At 42.3% G+C, this 18,748-nt stretch overlaps 2 protein-coding genes across 6 annotated transcripts in view; one reads left to right on the top strand and one right to left on the bottom strand.

Annotated features, from left to right (window-relative positions):
• The window catches only part of LOC139993754 (uncharacterized), a 253,487-nt gene that overhangs the window by 232,897 nt on the left and 1,842 nt on the right, over positions 1-18,748 (top strand). For 2 of the 3 annotated variants that reach the window (XR_011801455.1, XR_011801456.1), the window contains one exon: positions 703-7,195. Coding sequence is in view for 1 of the 3 variants with exons in the window: in XM_072015766.1 (XP_071871867.1) it covers positions 703-881 (179 nt within the window). In the remaining 2 variants the exon portion in view is untranslated. Of the gene's footprint in view, positions 1-702; positions 7,196-18,748 lie in introns of those variants that run through there. The other variant, XM_072015766.1, reaches the window with a different exon arrangement.
• LOC139993750 (nucleolar protein 4-like) overlaps positions 1-18,748 on the bottom strand; it is a 94,764-nt gene that overhangs the window by 59,337 nt on the left and 16,679 nt on the right. The window lies entirely within an intron of this gene.

Here is an 18,748-nt window from a genome sequence, read left to right on the forward strand (position 1 = left end):
TACGTCCTAAAATGAAATTTATGCGAACGGTAAGCATAGAATCGAGTAATTAACCGGGGTGTTGAATCATGGATCACCAACGGCTTTCACTTGTTACATTTTACAACCATATGTTGCTTCGATGCTCCGACTGGATGTCTTAAAATACAGATTCTCCGATGTCATTAGTGATTAGTACAAAAATAGAACGAGGACGTTAATTAATATTGCGAATAAAAATTATCATTAACATCGATAAAAGTCATATTGATATTTCTTGTATCTTGTTTCTATCCGAATACATGTATATACATGAATCATAAATAGTCGTATATATATTTTCAAATATTTCTATCTTCGTACTATTTAACATGTACATACATTTTTCATTCATTATTGTAATTCAACTGAATGATCGCGTTCTGGGGGAATAAATTACGTTGACTATCTAAGTATACTCGTAAAAGGACGTATACATAAAATTATAGTTTCCATTGAACGTATCGAATAATTTTTTGCTCCTAACGTGTACTATAAATATTATACCTTAATGTGTATATATACTTAATGCGTACCATAATCGTATATCAAGGAAAATTCAATAGAAAGTCAAGCAAACGTAGTCGTACCTGAAAAGGAAACAGGACTTCCTCTATTAGTTTGCCCCTTGCCTCCAACGTAATACCTACTTCTCACGTGAATGACCAAGAATCATCGTTTCAGAGAGAAATCCGGCTAATTCGCGGTTCGACTTAACGAGCGATCGTTCGATTTGGCCCGCATCCAATTGTATTCGTTCGCCGAGCAAGGGAGACCAGGAGGAGAGTCGAGTCGCGGGGGAGGCAGACGAAGAGTTGGAAGCGGGCGAAGAAAGAGAAGAGGTGGCGGCCGCGTGTCGAAAGGTGCGTTGTACTCAAACAAAGTAAGATATAATTAGACGGGTAGACGGCTGCGACTGCAGGAAGCCCACGTGTGAAAGTCGCTCGCAGAAACCTCTCGGTCATCGCTAAAAAGATCCCCAGAAGCACGGGAAATCGCGCACTTTCTACGACTTTTACCGCGATGCACGATCGCTGTTGCGCCGAAACTTACTCGGAAATAGACCGTTCCCCGAACGTTCCAGCTGTTTTCGAGTGGCCATCTCGATTCCTCCTTGCGTTCGATGCCGAATCGCTCGATAGAATTCGACTGCAACACGTATCTACGTACGCTATCGTTTAAAAGTATCTGCACGTTTGCCGCGAGTTTGCTCAGCTGCTGACACGATGTAAATCAATTAAGAAATTATAGATAAACAGATCTTGCGATTATTTTACTTTATCGTTGTTGTTCGATTATCAGACGTTAGACGTAAATTGATAAAAATTTAGATTACCACTAAAAGATCGACGATGAGACTAATTTAAGCGATAACACCTAGTAACGCGAATATCAACTTCTACGTCTTTTTTCATTTCAAGTCTTCTATCTTCCAAAGGAAAGAATCGCTGGTTTCCTTCTTTAATCCATTAATCGCTTCAAATCCATTCTAATTCCGTTAATCTCTCTCTCTCTCTCTCTCTCTCTCTCTCTCTCTCTCTTTCTTTTCTGACGCTTTAAAAATCTGAATTCGTTTTAGTAGAAAATTATCCTTAAAACACGTTGCTACGAAATTCTTTCCACGTATTCGGAACAACGCGATAGGTGCCAGAATATCGATCCTATTTTTCGTCGGGCGAGTGCATAACGCAGCGACGCCCAAATATTTACCCGTTTCGAAATATCTACCCCCTTCTATTGCCACGGCCAGCCAGATGAGAACTGCTGAGGTCGGGACTCATTGTCAGAAGTCTTGGCATCTCTCGTGCGAGTGGGCGTCGCTAGCGATGGAACGTCTGTCGGTAGCTCATGGTTTCGTCGCTTCTCTCTACGTATTGTCTGTGTATGTGTGCGTACATGCGCGTGCGAATATGCGTGCAATGCTCGTGGTTCACACGTAACCACACGCACCTTATGCGAGCGGATGCACACCTACTACCTACGTAGATGCACGCCAGATCGACGCATCCTGCGTCATTTCAACGTTGAAACGTTGCCCCGCTCGATTTGGTAGAGGCGATTCTGTCATCTTTTGCCGAGATCGTGGCAGCAATAGCGGAGTACGTTCTACGATTGTTTAAAGAGTTTTTCCTAAATGATTTCAATGCGAAAAATATTTGTACTCCAAGATATCTTTCTTTTTTTTTTTTTTTTTTTGTGGCGATTGAAATTCATCGAACGGAAAAGCAAGATTCTTTTCGAACGAATTCGTCCAACGTTGAAACTGTACGAAACTTTCTTGCACAAATAGCGCTCCGCGATCAGGAAAGAACCTCGCCACTGTACGTTTAATCAACCGCGAGGATTTTTGCAAACTTTACGAGACACTGTCGTCCACGGAACCCGCATTCGTAGCGAACGACCTGACGTAACGCCGTCATGCGTCATCGAATGCAAAGTCCAAGACATGTTCCATTTCCGAATACATACCGCTAGCAAAAACCTATGTTCTTGCAACTACTACGCTTTGTGACATAAATATTCGCATCTATTGAACAAGGATCACGTTCTTGTCTCGTACTTAAAATTAAAATTCCTTCAAACTTCTCACCATGCGTAATTCTTGAAGTACAATCGATGAACGAACGGAAATTATTGAAATTTCAATTATCGGGATTATCCTCTTAATTTTAACAACGATATTCTCAATAGCAAGTTGAAGATACACGGAGTGATTTAAAAATCTCCGAGACTCTTCGAAAACTCTCAATTTCGAGCACAATCCGAGGCAATTCGTGGTTTCCGGCGCACGGTTGCGGTGGCCGAGGTCTTTTCAGCCCATCGCTAAATCCAGCAGGGTGATAAGTAAAAAAATACTCTTCGTCCCCCACCGTGGTATCGTCGCGGATTGTCTGCAAATTGCACTCGACCGGTGCGTCGTCTGGCACGGCCAGGTCGATGTACCCGGTGTTCGAAAAATGCGCGATGACCTGCGTCACCGTCTGTTGCGAGTTTGCTGCGTATACGGCGTACACCTCGGCAGTCCAATCATCGGGTGCAGTCACGATCCGGCCAATGAATACGAGCTGAATGCTGTTGCACCCACACTGCGTTTCCGAGATCACACGCGTACACCGATCGATCTATCGAAAGTGGCTTGGTTGCGATTCTTCGCGGATTTGTTCGAGGCGAACGATTTCGTTCGTTCGTTCGAATCATCGAAGATTTTTATAATTGCTTTTGCTTCGCTGACTCTCGAAACGATATTGCGAGTAGCCAGTGCAATAGGATAAACTAGTCTGTAAAGTTCGATCGTTTTTCTAATGGCAAAAGTAACGGACAAACGCGAATGTGAGAAAAAGAAAATAAAGTAGAAAATATGGAATATACGAAGAACGCGGTATTAGGATACATCGCGTAGGATGTGAGATGTAAGACGTAGGACGTAGAAGATCGGATAGAATATTAGAGTTTCTGATGTCCGATCTAAATAATCGCGCAACGATCATTTCGAAACCGACTAAACAATCGGCAAGGGAACGCGCGAGTACTTAACGAATATTAAAATTCGATTTTCACGTAAACGTAAAAGTCCGTTTGTACCACCGTTTCGGCAGTATTCTGTACAAAATGTAATAATTACTAGAAATCTGAGAGACTGTCAGAATTTATTTGGTAGAAATCATTTCAAAATCGAAGAAACTTCTGCCGCGCGAACGATATTACATAAAATAACACGCAGAAATGAGATTCGTAAAGGTGAAAATCTCTACGTCGGACCATTATCCGGCACACAAATCAAGGGAAGGTGTTGGCGCGATAGTTAGCCGAGACGCTTGTAATCAGTGATTAGCGATCGAGCGACAAATCGTCCGTTATTGGTGCTTGGCCGAGCATCGTGGCTCGCTCGTTAATATCACTCTTCTCCCCCTTTCATGACGAGGACGAGGAGCAAGTTCAAAGTCGTAGATTTCAATTAGCTTGACCGGTGCAACGAAGCACATCAGGCTGAGAGAGAAATAAGAGAGGGAGAGACTGCGACAGAACGCGCCGCCGCTCATAATCGAAATGCAAACCGGCCAGATCGATGATATTAGCCGTGATAGCTTATCTGCGACTCGTCGCGATAATGGAAGGGCAACGGGCCTCCGCGGCACCGTGATTGATGCAGTCGTACACGGAATAAGACTGGTGCCTGGCCTGCGCAATTAATCGCGCCTGTCACCCCTAATTCGTTATCGTTCCCCTAACTCAGCGCGTACAAAGAGTATGGCACAAGCTGCTGAGCGATCGGTTTTGGGGCTTCGGATTATCTCTTTTCGATCGGAGTTCATGATTTCTCGAGATTGCCTGTAGTTTCGAATCAAGAGATCTGATCGATGGCCGTGCTTTTTTTTCACTTTAATCGTAGGAGGATTTTGTCAGTGAACTTTGCGCGTTACTTTACGACGATATAATAAGCGAAGCAATTAGACGCTCAGATAGCAAGGAAGATACAAAGTAGACGAGTTTACGGCGAGTGTTTAAACGCAATTGTATAGTTTTTCGTATGACGCGTATCGTGTTATATCGTTGCTGGTGATATCGGCAGAAAAACAGGCGAAAAGTATAAACGTAAAGAGATCTTCGATCGATAGTACGAGACGAAAAATCGAAGGTTCACGGCGACCGAGAGCTGGCAGCAGTAGTAGCGTTTCAGGCATCCTACTCTAGAAAGCAATCGACCGGTTGATTACTATACTTTCTCTCGGGCAGCAGCTTGACTGCCACGAAACTTAGGTGTTACGTGCATCATCGGGTGGTGAGTTTAGCATAAAAATCTCCTTGAAACGATGCCGTATGAGCGCGCGTGCAGATATTACCGGGTATTACCGTAACTGCCGCTGGATTATGGCAATTTTCAATTTTGCCGCGCTCTCAATCGACCCCACTCCGAATGACTCGGCTACTATGCCAACCAAAGAAAAATCCGACGGACATCGCAGAGTGGTAGAATTTCTTTTCTCTTCGACCGTATTGATGCAAAAAATTGATCGATGTAAAAAGGATCAGTAATATCCCAGTTATAGTTACAAGAGCAAATTTCCAACAGAGACGTTCTAGAATTTTTAATATTTCGTCCCGTGTCTGCGAACTTTTTTCCAATATTTGCACTCTTTTGCATTACAAGAGCGATATTCTCTTGCGTAAACCGAATCGAACTTACGCGTCTAATTTTGTAAATGTCTACCTGCGTATAAAATTACTTCGAAAGAATACATTTTTAGTTGCGAAAGATAAATAAAACCCAATATCAAACTTTTTATATTATAAAATCAATACGAAGCGAGAAAGATTGTAAACGAGTGTAATTTTTCCATATTTATCTAGCGAAATTAAACCGAAGCAGTTAAACAAATATTCGTAAATAATATAATTTAAGAAAGATTGCAACTACCTTCAAACTGTTTCTGTTCGTTTTCCCTCCAAAGAGTCGTGTAGGGGACACAGTGGCGAACTCAGTAATTACAACTCACCTATAAAGAAATAGAGAACAATTTTTAATTACTCAAAATATAATTACAAGCGTAACGAGTACAATTACGTTGCGTTTATCTTTGAAAAGCATTTTCATTCATCGATGAAGTGTAATTAAAAACTGGTGAAACCAGTTCGATTCCACTTTTATATACCTATGATGTTGCAGAAAGGTTTAAGAATTTGCTCATCGGACAAGTTTTGTCCTACGTGAACAATTTCAAAGATATTCGCGGGAATCGATTTAAATGTAACATCCTGTATGAAAGAAGAGGTCAAAAAAGCAGGAAACATTCAACCGTAAGAATACAAATTCCAAATACAAACACGCGTTTTTGCATGGTTGTCGGATTTGCGCGGTCAATTTAACCGAGTCGTCAAATCCCCGCGAGCGAACCTTCTTTAGTCCCGGTGAATTCCTTGTGGAAAAAAAAAAAAAAAAGAAAGAGAAGGAAAAAATAAGAAGAGAGAAGGATAAAAACGAAGAGGCGACACGCGTGCAGAAACCACGTTCTAAATTGCGCTCGACAAACGAGGCGATTTGACGCAGCTTCGTTGGCTCGTTCTGCTCGCGCCCGTTCGTGACTGCTCGAAGAAGTAACGGTGAGGATCGCGAGGATTCTTTGGCGAAGGTAACGGAGTGGATGGCAGGAAAGGTCGTCAGGTGTATCGAGCTAAATTCATCGCGCAAGATCGATAATGCTCGACGTTCTGCCCGCCAAGGATCCTGATCTACGAGATCTACGACGAACTGAGTCAGGGGAACGCGATTACATCGACGCGTGCATCATTGATCCTTGAGGAGAAGCATTCCCTCGTTATTTAACCTTTTCCTACGAGAAACGCATCGTATAAATTAACCACTGCGGTGTATAGATTTAATTGATAACGACAGATGATTTTATACATGGTGTGTGTGTGTGTGATCAGAAAGTAGTTTGTGAAAGTGTTGGAGCAATTTTCGAAGAATACACGAAGCGTGAAAAATTCGAAAGGTAACTGCACGATCTTAAAATCCAGCGTTACGTTGTTTCGTCGCTTATTTTTTCTACAAAATTTCACTGTTTGTTCGTTATTTGCCCGTAAAGAATCCATGCGACTATTTATTTTCTTTTCTAACGTACATGCACGTTCGTTTAACACATATTCGTTGGAACACGGTGGCGAAGTAAGGGAGAACGCGATGGCGGAGGTTCAACCGAATTCTCGCTGTTTCCCGGAGCAATTCCATCGAGAGTCGGTTTACGATCCCATCCCAGACCGTACCTCGATTTCTTTGTCGACGTTACAACCGAGCCGTACATTTCGCTTGGCGAATGTCAGAGGTAACGTTGTGCCGTGCTCGCCGACGGTTTTTCGCTGCGAGTATGCTCCGAACGCGATACGAGCCGGACGGAGGCGGAATGAAAGCCGTTGAAAGCATCGCCGAGAAGGAGAAGAGGGGAAAAGGACCACGGCGAAAGAGGAGACACTCGTCTCTTTTCAAAGACTTGTTTAACTGCTAATTGATTCTGCTTTATTACTTTTTAGATAGCGCGAATGAAAATGAACGTTTGAAGAATGCAGCGATAAAGAAATTTATACCGTGTCCGAGAATATGGATTTTTCGATTTATTTTACCATTTATGAGTATCACGTAGGTATATGTTAAACGATGCTTACAAAAAATGAAGTTGCGTCTTTTATCATAGCTTCGACTTTTTTTGCGATCACCGCCGCGCTAACATTTCTAGTTTCTCGTTCGCAAATAATACCAACGATTTTCTGACGAAAGTTTTTCTAAAACAAAAAATAAAAAAAAAAAAAAAAAGAAAAAAAATAATTCAAAGAAACTTTATCGCTATCGTATTTGCCTCTCGATTTTTCTTTTCGTTCCCCTCTAACTTTCACAAACATTCACGTGCCATAAAACTCAAGCGGAACAACGATCATCGAGCCAGCCCAGTAGCGGGGCGTACAATTTCAAAAATCATCCCCTAGACGAAACGTATACACTGCTCGCGCACACGTCAACGTGTTTTCGCCGATGCATCGGCAAATAAATTAAATTTTCCTACCTCGCAAACCGGTCGATAGTGCAACGATATTTTACATTTTCCATCGACAAGCGGTCACGGTCCCCGGTTACCCGATGATTTAAACTCGGGCGCATCATCGCGTCGGCACATCAAAAAATTAAATCAATTAAAACAATTCGTTTAATTGAAATGATAATTGAGTTACACGCGAGCATCGGGATGCCGGTCGCTCGAACCTTCGTTCGCACCTTGCCGACTCGGAAAACGTCAATTTTTGGTTGTAATTTGCTAATTAAACGTTAATGCTCGCCAAACAAATGTGCCTCGTCTTAATGAATAAACGTTCGAGTGCTCGGCTGGCACCCCGTCGCGTTCACCGCGAACGATATTCCCTCTCGAAGCTGCCTCGCCACGGCGACAGCTCGTTAATGGGAAAGAGGAATAACGTATCCCGGCTATTAGCGTTTGTTGCCGGTGTAATTTGGCATAATAAGGCCGATGTCCGCGTTTTAATCTTCGTTATTGAATTCGTTGGCTAAACATCCCCGACTACCGATTGAAACGCATCGGACCCGATTTTATGACGATTGATTTTTGGCTCTGGCAATTCTGCTCAGCACGCGATAATTATGTACATTCGATTTTATACCTATTACGGTCGCTCTCTGATATATAGCTCTACCGTACATACAGTTCGGACCATCCGGTGTAGATGTTTTGCAGAAGTCGATGTAAAATATGATTTATTCGGAATATAAACGGAAGATCATCTTTTTTAACGGGTATCCGTTCGAGCGTATTTTGATTAATTTTTATACAATTTCAAATTGACTTTACACGCTTAACTTACTTTCATCCGTTGTTGTACAGTCTCGGATTTTAATATCAAAAACTACTAGCTGTACGACGGAGTTGCAAAAACAAGAAAAAATAAAAGAAAGAATAAAGAAAAGACAAAAAAGAAAAAGAAACACAAAACACTAAAAAATATAGCAACAACCCGAAAAAACGCCTTCTCCTCCGGTCGTTTCTTCGATGACGAGACCATACATTCAATTTCCCCTAGCCAAGCTGCTTCCATTTACAGATTAAAACGCGACACCCAGTATAAGAGACGCACACCCAGTTTCAGGTGAAAGAAACACAAGCAGCAAAACGATCTCGTCCTCCGGAGAGATCTCGCGCAATAATTTCCCGATCCATTAAGGCACGCCGAGTCACAGGCGTTCGCGAATACACGCGAACTCCCGAGTTCCAACGTATACACACCCGTACAAACACGTATTCAAACGTTCGCGTACATGCACCGTGTCCTCTGACAGGCAGAAGACCCTGAAGGGCCTGGCCGCGTCGTAGGTGGTACGTTGGACGGTCGCCACTAAGAATTCAATTAACGGTAATTATATAGCGACCCAACCCTCGTTACTTTTCACCAATCGGTCCTGCAACCCTCTGCCAACCCTTTTCGACTCTTTCGCGCAGGTGCATCCACGGTGTGCACAGAGAAAACTGGCTGCCAGAAACTTCTTACCAAGTCCCATTTCGAAAGCTAAAACTAGGCAACAGCCCCCGTCTGTCCCTCTTTCCCTCTTTCTATTCTTTCCAACCCTCTTTCTCCCATTCCTTCGTTTCCTTGCTTTCTCTTTATCCGCCAACCACTACCATCATTGCCATAGCCACCAGTCCCAGCACCTCGAGCAAAGGGGTTTGCATTTAATACTGGCGGAAGGTTCTCAAGAATTGGCAGAAATATCCGTGGCTGCACGATCCCCTAATTGTGTGTCCGCGGAGTTTGCGGAGCGGGGTGGTAGCTTTTATCCCCAGGCTGCATCAGGCTGGCTGCCAACCTCGCCGAATCTTAAGCCCTGCTCCGGTGGACCTTCTTTTTGCCCGTCGCGATAAAAGCTCTTCTCCCCTGCCCGTGAATTACAGCCGCGTTGCGTAATTAGGGGTGGGTTTTTGATCGGTCAAAGGGCAGATCTGCCTATAGTCGGGGTACTACGATGTTGATCTTTTTCGAATTCGACGAATGAAACGTTTAAAGGGTGTGCCCGCTTTGACTGACGGTTTTAGGGGAGCTTCTGGGTATCTTCGTCGATTTGCTTACTGTTTCGTTCGAGGAGCATTTGAGAAGCCGATTAATTCATTTACGTTGCGTGAGATATAAACTGGATACGATGATATTAATCGTAAAAAGTTCTAATCGCTGCTTTTGAATCGTGCGAGACTCCGAGCGAAGATACGCGGTTAACGATAAATCATTTTTCTTTTTTTTTTTATTACAACGCTTTGCCACCACCGTCAGTAATTTCAAATATTTCCATCGAAAACACCAAAAGATTTATTACACCCTGTTCTACGATTACATGTTATGGAATACTAATAAAGTATATATATATATATATATATATATATATATATATATATATATATATATATATATATGACAAAAAAAAAAAAAAGGTAAAATAGAATGAAATAAAATACAAAAGGAAGATCAGAGAGAAATACGACGAACGGCAAGAAAAATTGCTATTTAAACTCAACAGATATCCGACCGCGACTACTTTCGCGAAAATTGAAGAGTGAAATAAAATAAATAAAATAAAATAAAAAGGTGAAAGAGGAAAAAAAAAGGAAAAATGTCCTAACTGGCCCACGCCCGCCGAAACGGCAGATTAACAACGGCCGTAGTTTCTACAGCTCGGGCGGATATTTTTCATTTAACCGGCATCGAGCTTTTAAAATCGGAAATATTTTTTGCCAGGGCAAACACGAACGAACGGCCGAAACAACGGCCGGCAATCGTCAGTAAATTTCACGAGCGAGCTCTCTTCCGCGCGCGCGGGGGTGTAATATCAATTATAAACGCGTAACCAATAACTATGCCCGCCTATATCTGTTCCAGCAGTCGCCGGCCCGGAATTCGTCGAATATTTACCAATCCTGCGTAATCGAAAAAGCGGGAAACGACCGTCAGAATACCTTTTCATCGCGTTTACAAAACACATTCGTTTCCCGCCACTGGTCCACCAGCCAATCGCGATACTCTAGGATCGTGCCACGTTTCTGTTTGCCCTTCCTTTTATCCTTATGCATCACCTTATCGTTGTCAGAGATCGATCTTTTGCCTCGTTTCGACAGATAAAACGTAAAATATAACGATAATGAGAAAATATAGAAATATCTACGTATCATAGATTATAGACGACGGCGAACGGAAGGATCTTTTATCCAATGTTCTAGTTTAGTTACATTCTTTCGAAAGGGTCGAATCTTTCCTTTCTCGTAACATTTCTCTATTTTTGTACCGATATGTTTCTCTTTTTTTTTTTCAATAGTATTTTTAGTTAACGTTAAAGTTTATCGGCACTAGGAAAAAATGGAGCGTAAAACGAACAGGAATTTAGCAACGACAGATCTTAATGAAATTTTGAAATTTATACTCCTTTCCACATTTTGTTTCATGTAACGATACACGTTTCCGAAATTTTGTGAAATACGAGAGCGGCAATAAATACGAGAATTTCCAGATTTATATTCCTATTTACTCTATGTCGCAATAACAAGTGCGTCCCGGCTCTCGAATGATTTTTTGACAATTTTTTTTTTTTTTTTAGTAACGCGCTTTATTTTTTGAGTTCAATGGAAAAAAAGACTCGACCTTTATCCCTTCGAAAACAGAATTTCTAAACAGAGAAGAATGGAGAAAAAGAAGAGAGATAGAGAGGACAAATCGCTCATAAATAATACTTTAAACCTTCAAACGCTATCTAAATGCTTTTTGACGCTATCCGAAATACCTGTACAATACGTATCGTAACCAAAGAGTTGTCGTAAAGTAAAATCGACCGAGTCCGACCAATCATTTCTCGTTCCATGGAGAAAAGTTCGATCAAATTAGCAGTGTTTAGTTAACTGCTATATTTTCGCGTCGAATGGTTTCTCATGGCAGAAAAACAAGTACGTTTAAGGCTTAATACGAGATTTGTGGAAGAGAGTATTAAAAGATTAAATCGTCGAGACACGTTGTAACCGAAGCTGTGTAAAGGGGGGTTAATAAAACTGAACAGGATCGTAAAACACTTGGACGAAGATCAGAGGGGTTCTCACCCCTAATGACAACTCGTATATCCTTCCATCGGAATCGTAAACGGAACTCTGAACGATCGTCACGCACATTCGTCTTTTAAACCCCCTTTGCTGACATCGCAAGCTCCTCGATATGGCGATACGGCATCCTGATTCCTCTTTGAAACAATTATCTACGTTCGAAGCTCAAACGCTTTAGACGCTCCGTTTCCAAAACATAAATCTTCTCGAACGAATATCTCCGTCGAATCGCTGCTATATCCTTCTTGCTTTTATATTTTTTTACGATCCTCGTGATTATACCTTTATTGTCCACAGTTTCTCTATTTTCTAGTACTACTTTCATAATATCACATTTCCAAGCCAAAACTTTCTAAATCCCGCATCACTATGCATTCTCGATTACTGTCAATGATCTCGGATATCTAACAAATGCTAACGGAATTAACCAATCGCTAGAGGAAGCGAACGTATCTATGGTCGAGGACTCGGTGACGAAACGAACGTATCGGAGATTATCGAGACGCGAGCAAAGTCCGTGGAGTATATCTGGCAAGGAAGATTTTCAAAGAACGGGGAATAAAGAAGGGAACGAATGATACGTCGGGCAATCGAAAAGTTCGGATTCGATAGACGACGACACGTACACGCGGCTCGCTTCGAAACTCGTGGCGGGTTAACCGTGAAAGCCGCGTGAGCAAAGATAAGTGTTAGGTATCAACTTGTTGCATTAATTACAGCGGGGAGACTATTAGCCATCGATTCGCGCGAAACCTCGTTTCTCTCTAGTTACCTCTCTTCTCGGTTTCCGTGTACATAGACGCACGCGTACACCGTCACGTTGCTGTTTAGAGGTTTCCTACACACGCGTTCAAGTCTTCCGGATTTACGACACGCGCGTATAACGAAATCCACGTAGATACGGGCTAATAGAGAATACTTTGCGATTCTGATCGATACGAAATCTACTTTTATTAGTGATACGGAATTGAATAAAAATTGCCAATGGTGAAACGCCAGCTTTCTATCTATTTAATGGTAGATTATCAAATTTGTAAACATGTTATTGCTTTGGATTTCTATATTAAAATACAAAATGAAGATAGTATACTATACGGATTGAGCAATACACCCGTTTAAAAACTTATATAAGTCGCGCTCTATAAAATTTCTTTTACTGTTATATAATGTTTTAATACTGAATCAGTCGAACCACTGGAAACTTTTTTCTTAAAAACTGGTTCTGATTTAACTAAAGTTCACCTTCGCGAGTTTTTCCTCGCTTCGTGGTAAACACTGTCTGCTCTTTAATTGTGCCGATGATTATGAAAGTGGTCGAAGTCAAGAATCCAAAAAAAAAAAAAAAAAAAAAAAGACCGAGTTTATCACTTATTTTGCATCGCGTCTATTTACACTACAATAATCTGAAACCGTTTTCGCAAAGTAGTAGAAATTGAACCGTTGGACCGAGTTGATCGTTGCGTCATTAAACGGAATACAGTTCATGCGTCGAACCTATAACTTGAAATAGCTCGAAACAAGAAATATACGACTTAAGTCGCTTTCATAATCATCCGTACAATCGATGTTTCCCAATTAAAGAAACATAAAATCCACCACGGCATAATGTACATACGGCGTAAACAAATAATACGGCAAGTGTATTATATTTCAATTATATTGTACGTAATAAATTTCACGGTTAGGATGATCACGACACGCGTAACTCGCTATAACTGTTATATTCTTTCGCGAATATAATCGGAACGCGTGTTCTGCACATCTAAGTCGTATCATTGATAAGCGGAACACAGCAAAATATAAATACGTGAATCAATTTTGCCGCCAGTGATAACCTTTTTGCTCGAAACAGATCGCGCGTGTCGCAAATATCTTACATACGTGTGTGTATATAGATGGCAAGAGGTAGGAACGTGATCCCCTTTTTATAGAAAGAGACTAAGAATCGTGCAAATTATTTAATTTCAAGGTTAATTCAGTGACAGACGCGAAATGGCAAAAAACTCGAGCGTTAAACTTAGACTTACTAGTACCCACGTAAATATTTTCTAGACGAACGCGATTTTCTTCTGTTTCCTGCTGTAGAAGATCTTGGGAAAACGTGCGAGGAGATCGATGCGTTAACGATGTTCAAAACGTGGAAAACCGAATGTCAAGAATTATATAAAATTTGTAATGTCGCGTATCGGAGGTAATAAAATAAAATTTCCTCGATGTCCACGGGGTAACCAGTTAAAATATGTCATTGTTTTAGTAAAAGGGGATTTACACAGGCAAGGAGCTATAAGAGTCCTTCGTAACGTTTTACATTCTCGCGGAAGCGCGTGTTACTTTCCGGCGAAAGGAAGGTGCTTGCAGGAGCGGATACGTGGACCGGAAGTGGTCGGTAGCACCGCGCCGGCAATTACGCAGACCTGCATGGCTATCCCTATCAGCTCGTCCACACGTGACCGTGTGGAAAATGTACGTGTGTGTTAACGCGCGCGCACACGCTATACTCCTCCTCAAGTATTCCCTTAAGCCCTGTTCACATACCACCAAGAAGTTGAATTTAATTTACCTACGGCGTTCTAGGTTCACAAAGCGTACGAATTTAACTCCTTGTGTTCGCTAATTTTTAAACGCGATCGTAAACCTATCGACGAAGCCAGTTCCGATTCAAAGAAATAACAAAAATGAATAAAACATATATATTCATATGCATGTGATACACGTCCGAGTCGTTCGTAAATCGCACGTGTGTATGGCATTTTATTATAGCGATACCAATCGCTCGTTTATGTCGATAATTTCCTAGATTTCAAGGAATTCTAATCGATCACAATTACTCGCTTTCGTAAGCAGATGAAACTGCAGTTACGAGAGATCGAACACTTTTACATCGTACTTGGATGGATGCAACGGAACACGGAATCTTAATCCTCCGGTTTACGCAATACGAACCGGGAACTTATGCAATTTCATCGAACAGAACACAGAACTGTATCAATTGCATCATAGCGTTCGACGCGATCGAATTATCAATAACACCCACTGGCCGTGCCGATAGGAAGCGACCGGCATGGCAACGCGTTGCCGACGATTCGCGGTGTAAACGCGGCTTTAGCCGCGCGAACCCGTGGTCAGCTCACCGGATGAAAAAAGCGCGCCGTTCTTTTTTTCTTCTTCTGTCGGCGCGGCGCGGTCGGCTCACCTTGATAATGCGAGATATCACGCGAGTACACCAACAAACGAGAGTGTATATGGAAAGGAAAAAAAGGAAAAATAGCAGAGCCGCGGAGGGGGCAAGAGAAGAGGCCAGTGGGTATCTGTAACTGAACACCGTGGTTCGCGTGAATATGGCGGCCTACGAGGAAAATTAAATATTACAACAGCGATCGTTGACACGAAATTTTCTGTTTTTCAAATTTTCCTTCGCTCTTTTCCACCGAGGGTTGATTCGGGGTGTATAGCGGTTAATGCGCAGAACGCATTACTGGCTGTTGATTCGCTGAACCGAACTGGTAGAGTAGGAAGGGAATTTGATGTCGAAAAAAGAAAAATAATTTATGTTGGAATTCGGTTGTTTCGTACTTTGAGCTTTTAGCGTGGGCAAAGATGCTGGGAACAAGAGGAATCTATCGTTGAAAAATATTATTTTATCGTGATTTCATGATTTTTCGTCGTTAATTCGGATCGAAAGAAATATACAACGATTAGTATCGTAAAGGCACAATGTTTGAAACGATATGTTGTATAATTATAAAAAATATCCTTTTTCAATGCTTAAAGTATAAAATATTCGTATCTGCGTAGGTGTTTAGTGTTCTAAAGAAGGATTTCAGTGGAGAAATTATTAAACGTATCGAAACAAAACAATCGAGTAAAATCTACGCAACGAAATACTGCATGTATGGCATAAACAATTTTTAAAAATTAAAAATTCGACCTCTCGTATATACGTGGAGTACATCGCTGCACGCTTTTAGTTTAATAACCAATGCGCTGTTACTACTCGTACCGTTGCAAAATTCATTTCGCCCAGAACGCAATAGAAATCTGTGAAAATTTCATTAAAAATTGATTGCGTACACGGCACTTCATGAGAATCGATACGACGTTCAATCGTACAATTTTCAGTTGGTACTCCCTGTGATTTATATTTGAAATTAATCGCAATTAATTACCATTATCTCGTTAATTACCTAACTATCTCAATTTAACTAATCCACGACTCATAGTGAAACATTGTCATTATATTCTTTCGGATCGGCGATGCTCGTGTCAACTTTAACGGCACTTTTAAAATCTAGCATCGCTTCGTTGAAAGAACAACGCTGTAAAACAAGGGATTCGCAGTGATTCACGCTCTTTACGGAAATAAACGTCAGTCGACAAATGAATATTTTCTCTACTTCCTAAATACGCGATATTTAACTTGCCTCTGGATCAGTGCGATCACTTTTCGTCGCTTATCTCGAGGATACAAATAGGAGAAAATATAACGAAGAAAAGAATAAATTCGTAGATCGACCAAGCCGAAATTGCAGCAGGTTAGATGGTCGTTTTAAAAGAACGCGAAAGAAACTTTCTCGCGACTTTGATTCACCGCAAAGTAAAACGTAAAACAATTTTCCAGCCAAAACAGAGTCGCGTTAGCCCTGAAACGAAGGAACGTTGAAGAACGAGGATTCCTCGAAATAGAATAATTTCGCGAGAGGAGGGAAGATGCGAGACACCTGAACGAGATCGACGATCTCTCTGCGGTGATCGAGCGGCGTCCCCCGTTCGATGGCCGGTCGATCGCAGCAACCGCATATCCCGACTAAATTCGAAAAGGTCGATATTTCAAATGCCAGCGTCAGGGGTTAACCGGGGGCTATTTTGAGTGTGCCGTACGGCATGTAGGACCCGAACACACCACCCGTCAATAATCCGCTGAATAAACTATCGTCCGCCCGCCCACACGGCCACCCACCCGTCCACCACAACTCCACTCAACCGCCACGTACAGCCAGACATATATCACGTACGAGTGTGGCGTGTGCGCGCGTGCGACGCTGTTTCACGGCGTTGTGTGCGTCGAACGTGCTAATATATGTACCGCAGGCGCGGCTGCACGAGCTTCCACCTTCTCTCCGCGTTCCATACACGTATACGTCTCTCCGTGCATACGAATGTTTACGTGTGCTCTCGTATATGCGCGAATACGTATGTGTGAGCGCGTCACCGTGTATGGGAAGCGGCCACGCCGGGGTTGGAGGCGGGAGAGCCGTAAACTCGACCAGAGAGCAGCCACGAGGGAGATACAACGATGGCTACGACCGAGGAAATGAGTAAAGTTCCGCGAATAAAATAATAATTTTGCTGCGCCGCTGTCCACGCTCGAAATTCCGTCGTGGAAATTGCGCGCTTGACGCCGCCACCTTCCGACCGCCGCACCCTGCAACCGTCGAACGTGTCGATGCCGTGTAAATAACCACGGTATTTTGCGAAACCGTCGGAAAATGTAAATGTCGAATGGCGAATGCGTATGGACGATCTCGCCAATTGCACGATGCTCGGTCAAACTGGGAAATTTGTGGCTCCAGAAGACGGAGAAATTGTAATGTACCCAGAGCCAACAGACAATATCTTGCGATCGTTATTGCGTTCTTATTTCTTCATAAATATCGTTACATCGATTCGTCCGATACTACGACCTCCAACGTTATTCCTTTATAAAGATACATCGCACAGTTTAGAGGAGCTTTTTGGATATCTGATCGAACGAGGAAGCGTGTAAAGCTAGTAATCCGAGCGGTCCGATAAAATTTTGTAAATGCGTACGACGCTGTTTGAGCCGCATCGAGTCGATACAGCGTATTGTAATTTATGTATTTTGTATCTACACGAATTACTCGAAGATTATTTAAATTCAATTAGAATGGAATTCAGCTTGAAAAGGGACTGCAAGAACATCGAATTCTCTAGTTCTCGATACATATCTCCTACTCGAAATCTTCTTACAGTCATAAAATCTTCTATCGTTCGAATTCTACGAGCATAATCGAGACTCAAACTCAAAGATACGATCTCCGAGAATATCTTCGTTCGTGAGAATAAAAGACGATATTCGCGATTCTTGTTCGTGCACGAACGCGACTCGAATATCCGCTACCAAGAGTCACCTACATACGAACAGCACGATGTATTATTGACACCGCAACCCCCAATGTAGCCCGCCATCGTCGACCCCCTTTGTGTCCTCTCTTGTTGGAAATCGGACAGGTATGTGCACACGTATATGTGCGATATATGCACATATATGCGTCTGGGTACCGGGTGGCGTTCTACAAACCGCTGTAGGGCTCGTATCGCGAACGCGTCCAATAAATTTTTCCCGATGTTTTTATTCCACCGTGGAAAACCGAATCTTCGCTCGAAACACGAAATCACAGACACGGTGACGGCAACGTTCGTTCCAATCTTAAAATTGTTCGACCAGGCTACGAAAGAAATCAGTACGTAACTTTTACATACGCGGTTCTTCTTTTCAAGAGGACTACGTACAGCTTTTTGCGTTTTAAAACGTTGTTTCGGCAAGAACACCGCATCCTCGAAGAATACGAATCGAAACTACTATGTCGTCAAACGGATAGAAAGCTAAGTTTTAATATATTCTACCAGGCCGTACAAAAATATTGATCTGCGAATAAATATAAAGAAAATTCTACGCCGTTTCTTGTCCACCTATTCCACCTGATCAAAAAACAAAGCCATAACATCTATCTTAGAGAAGGACCTTAAAAGAGCGCGATATAATATCCCGATCGACCCGTTTCCACGAAACGTCGAGTCGTAAGCCAAGAAATGTAGTCTCCGCGGTCGCTCGAGCCGTCAAAGAAATTGAAAGCTCGACAAACGGGGCCTCCTATTGGCCGGTGTGGTTCTATACACGAAGAAATAACGTTTCCGTACGTGATGGCCCTGCAAGTCCCAGCCTGTCTGACAGGCCGTTTCATCGGTAATTTCCTGGATCCTCTCTGTCCCGGGGAACGAAATGTGGGAGGGCAACCTCGAGGCTCGGTCGTCTACCTATGCGCATGTATAATGAAAATCCACAGACTCGGTATAATTATCGG

Source organism: Bombus fervidus, chromosome 13 (genome assembly GCF_041682495.2).
Source record: "Bombus fervidus isolate BK054 chromosome 13, iyBomFerv1, whole genome shotgun sequence".
NCBI classification, from domain to species: Eukaryota; Metazoa; Arthropoda; class Insecta; order Hymenoptera; family Apidae; genus Bombus; species Bombus fervidus.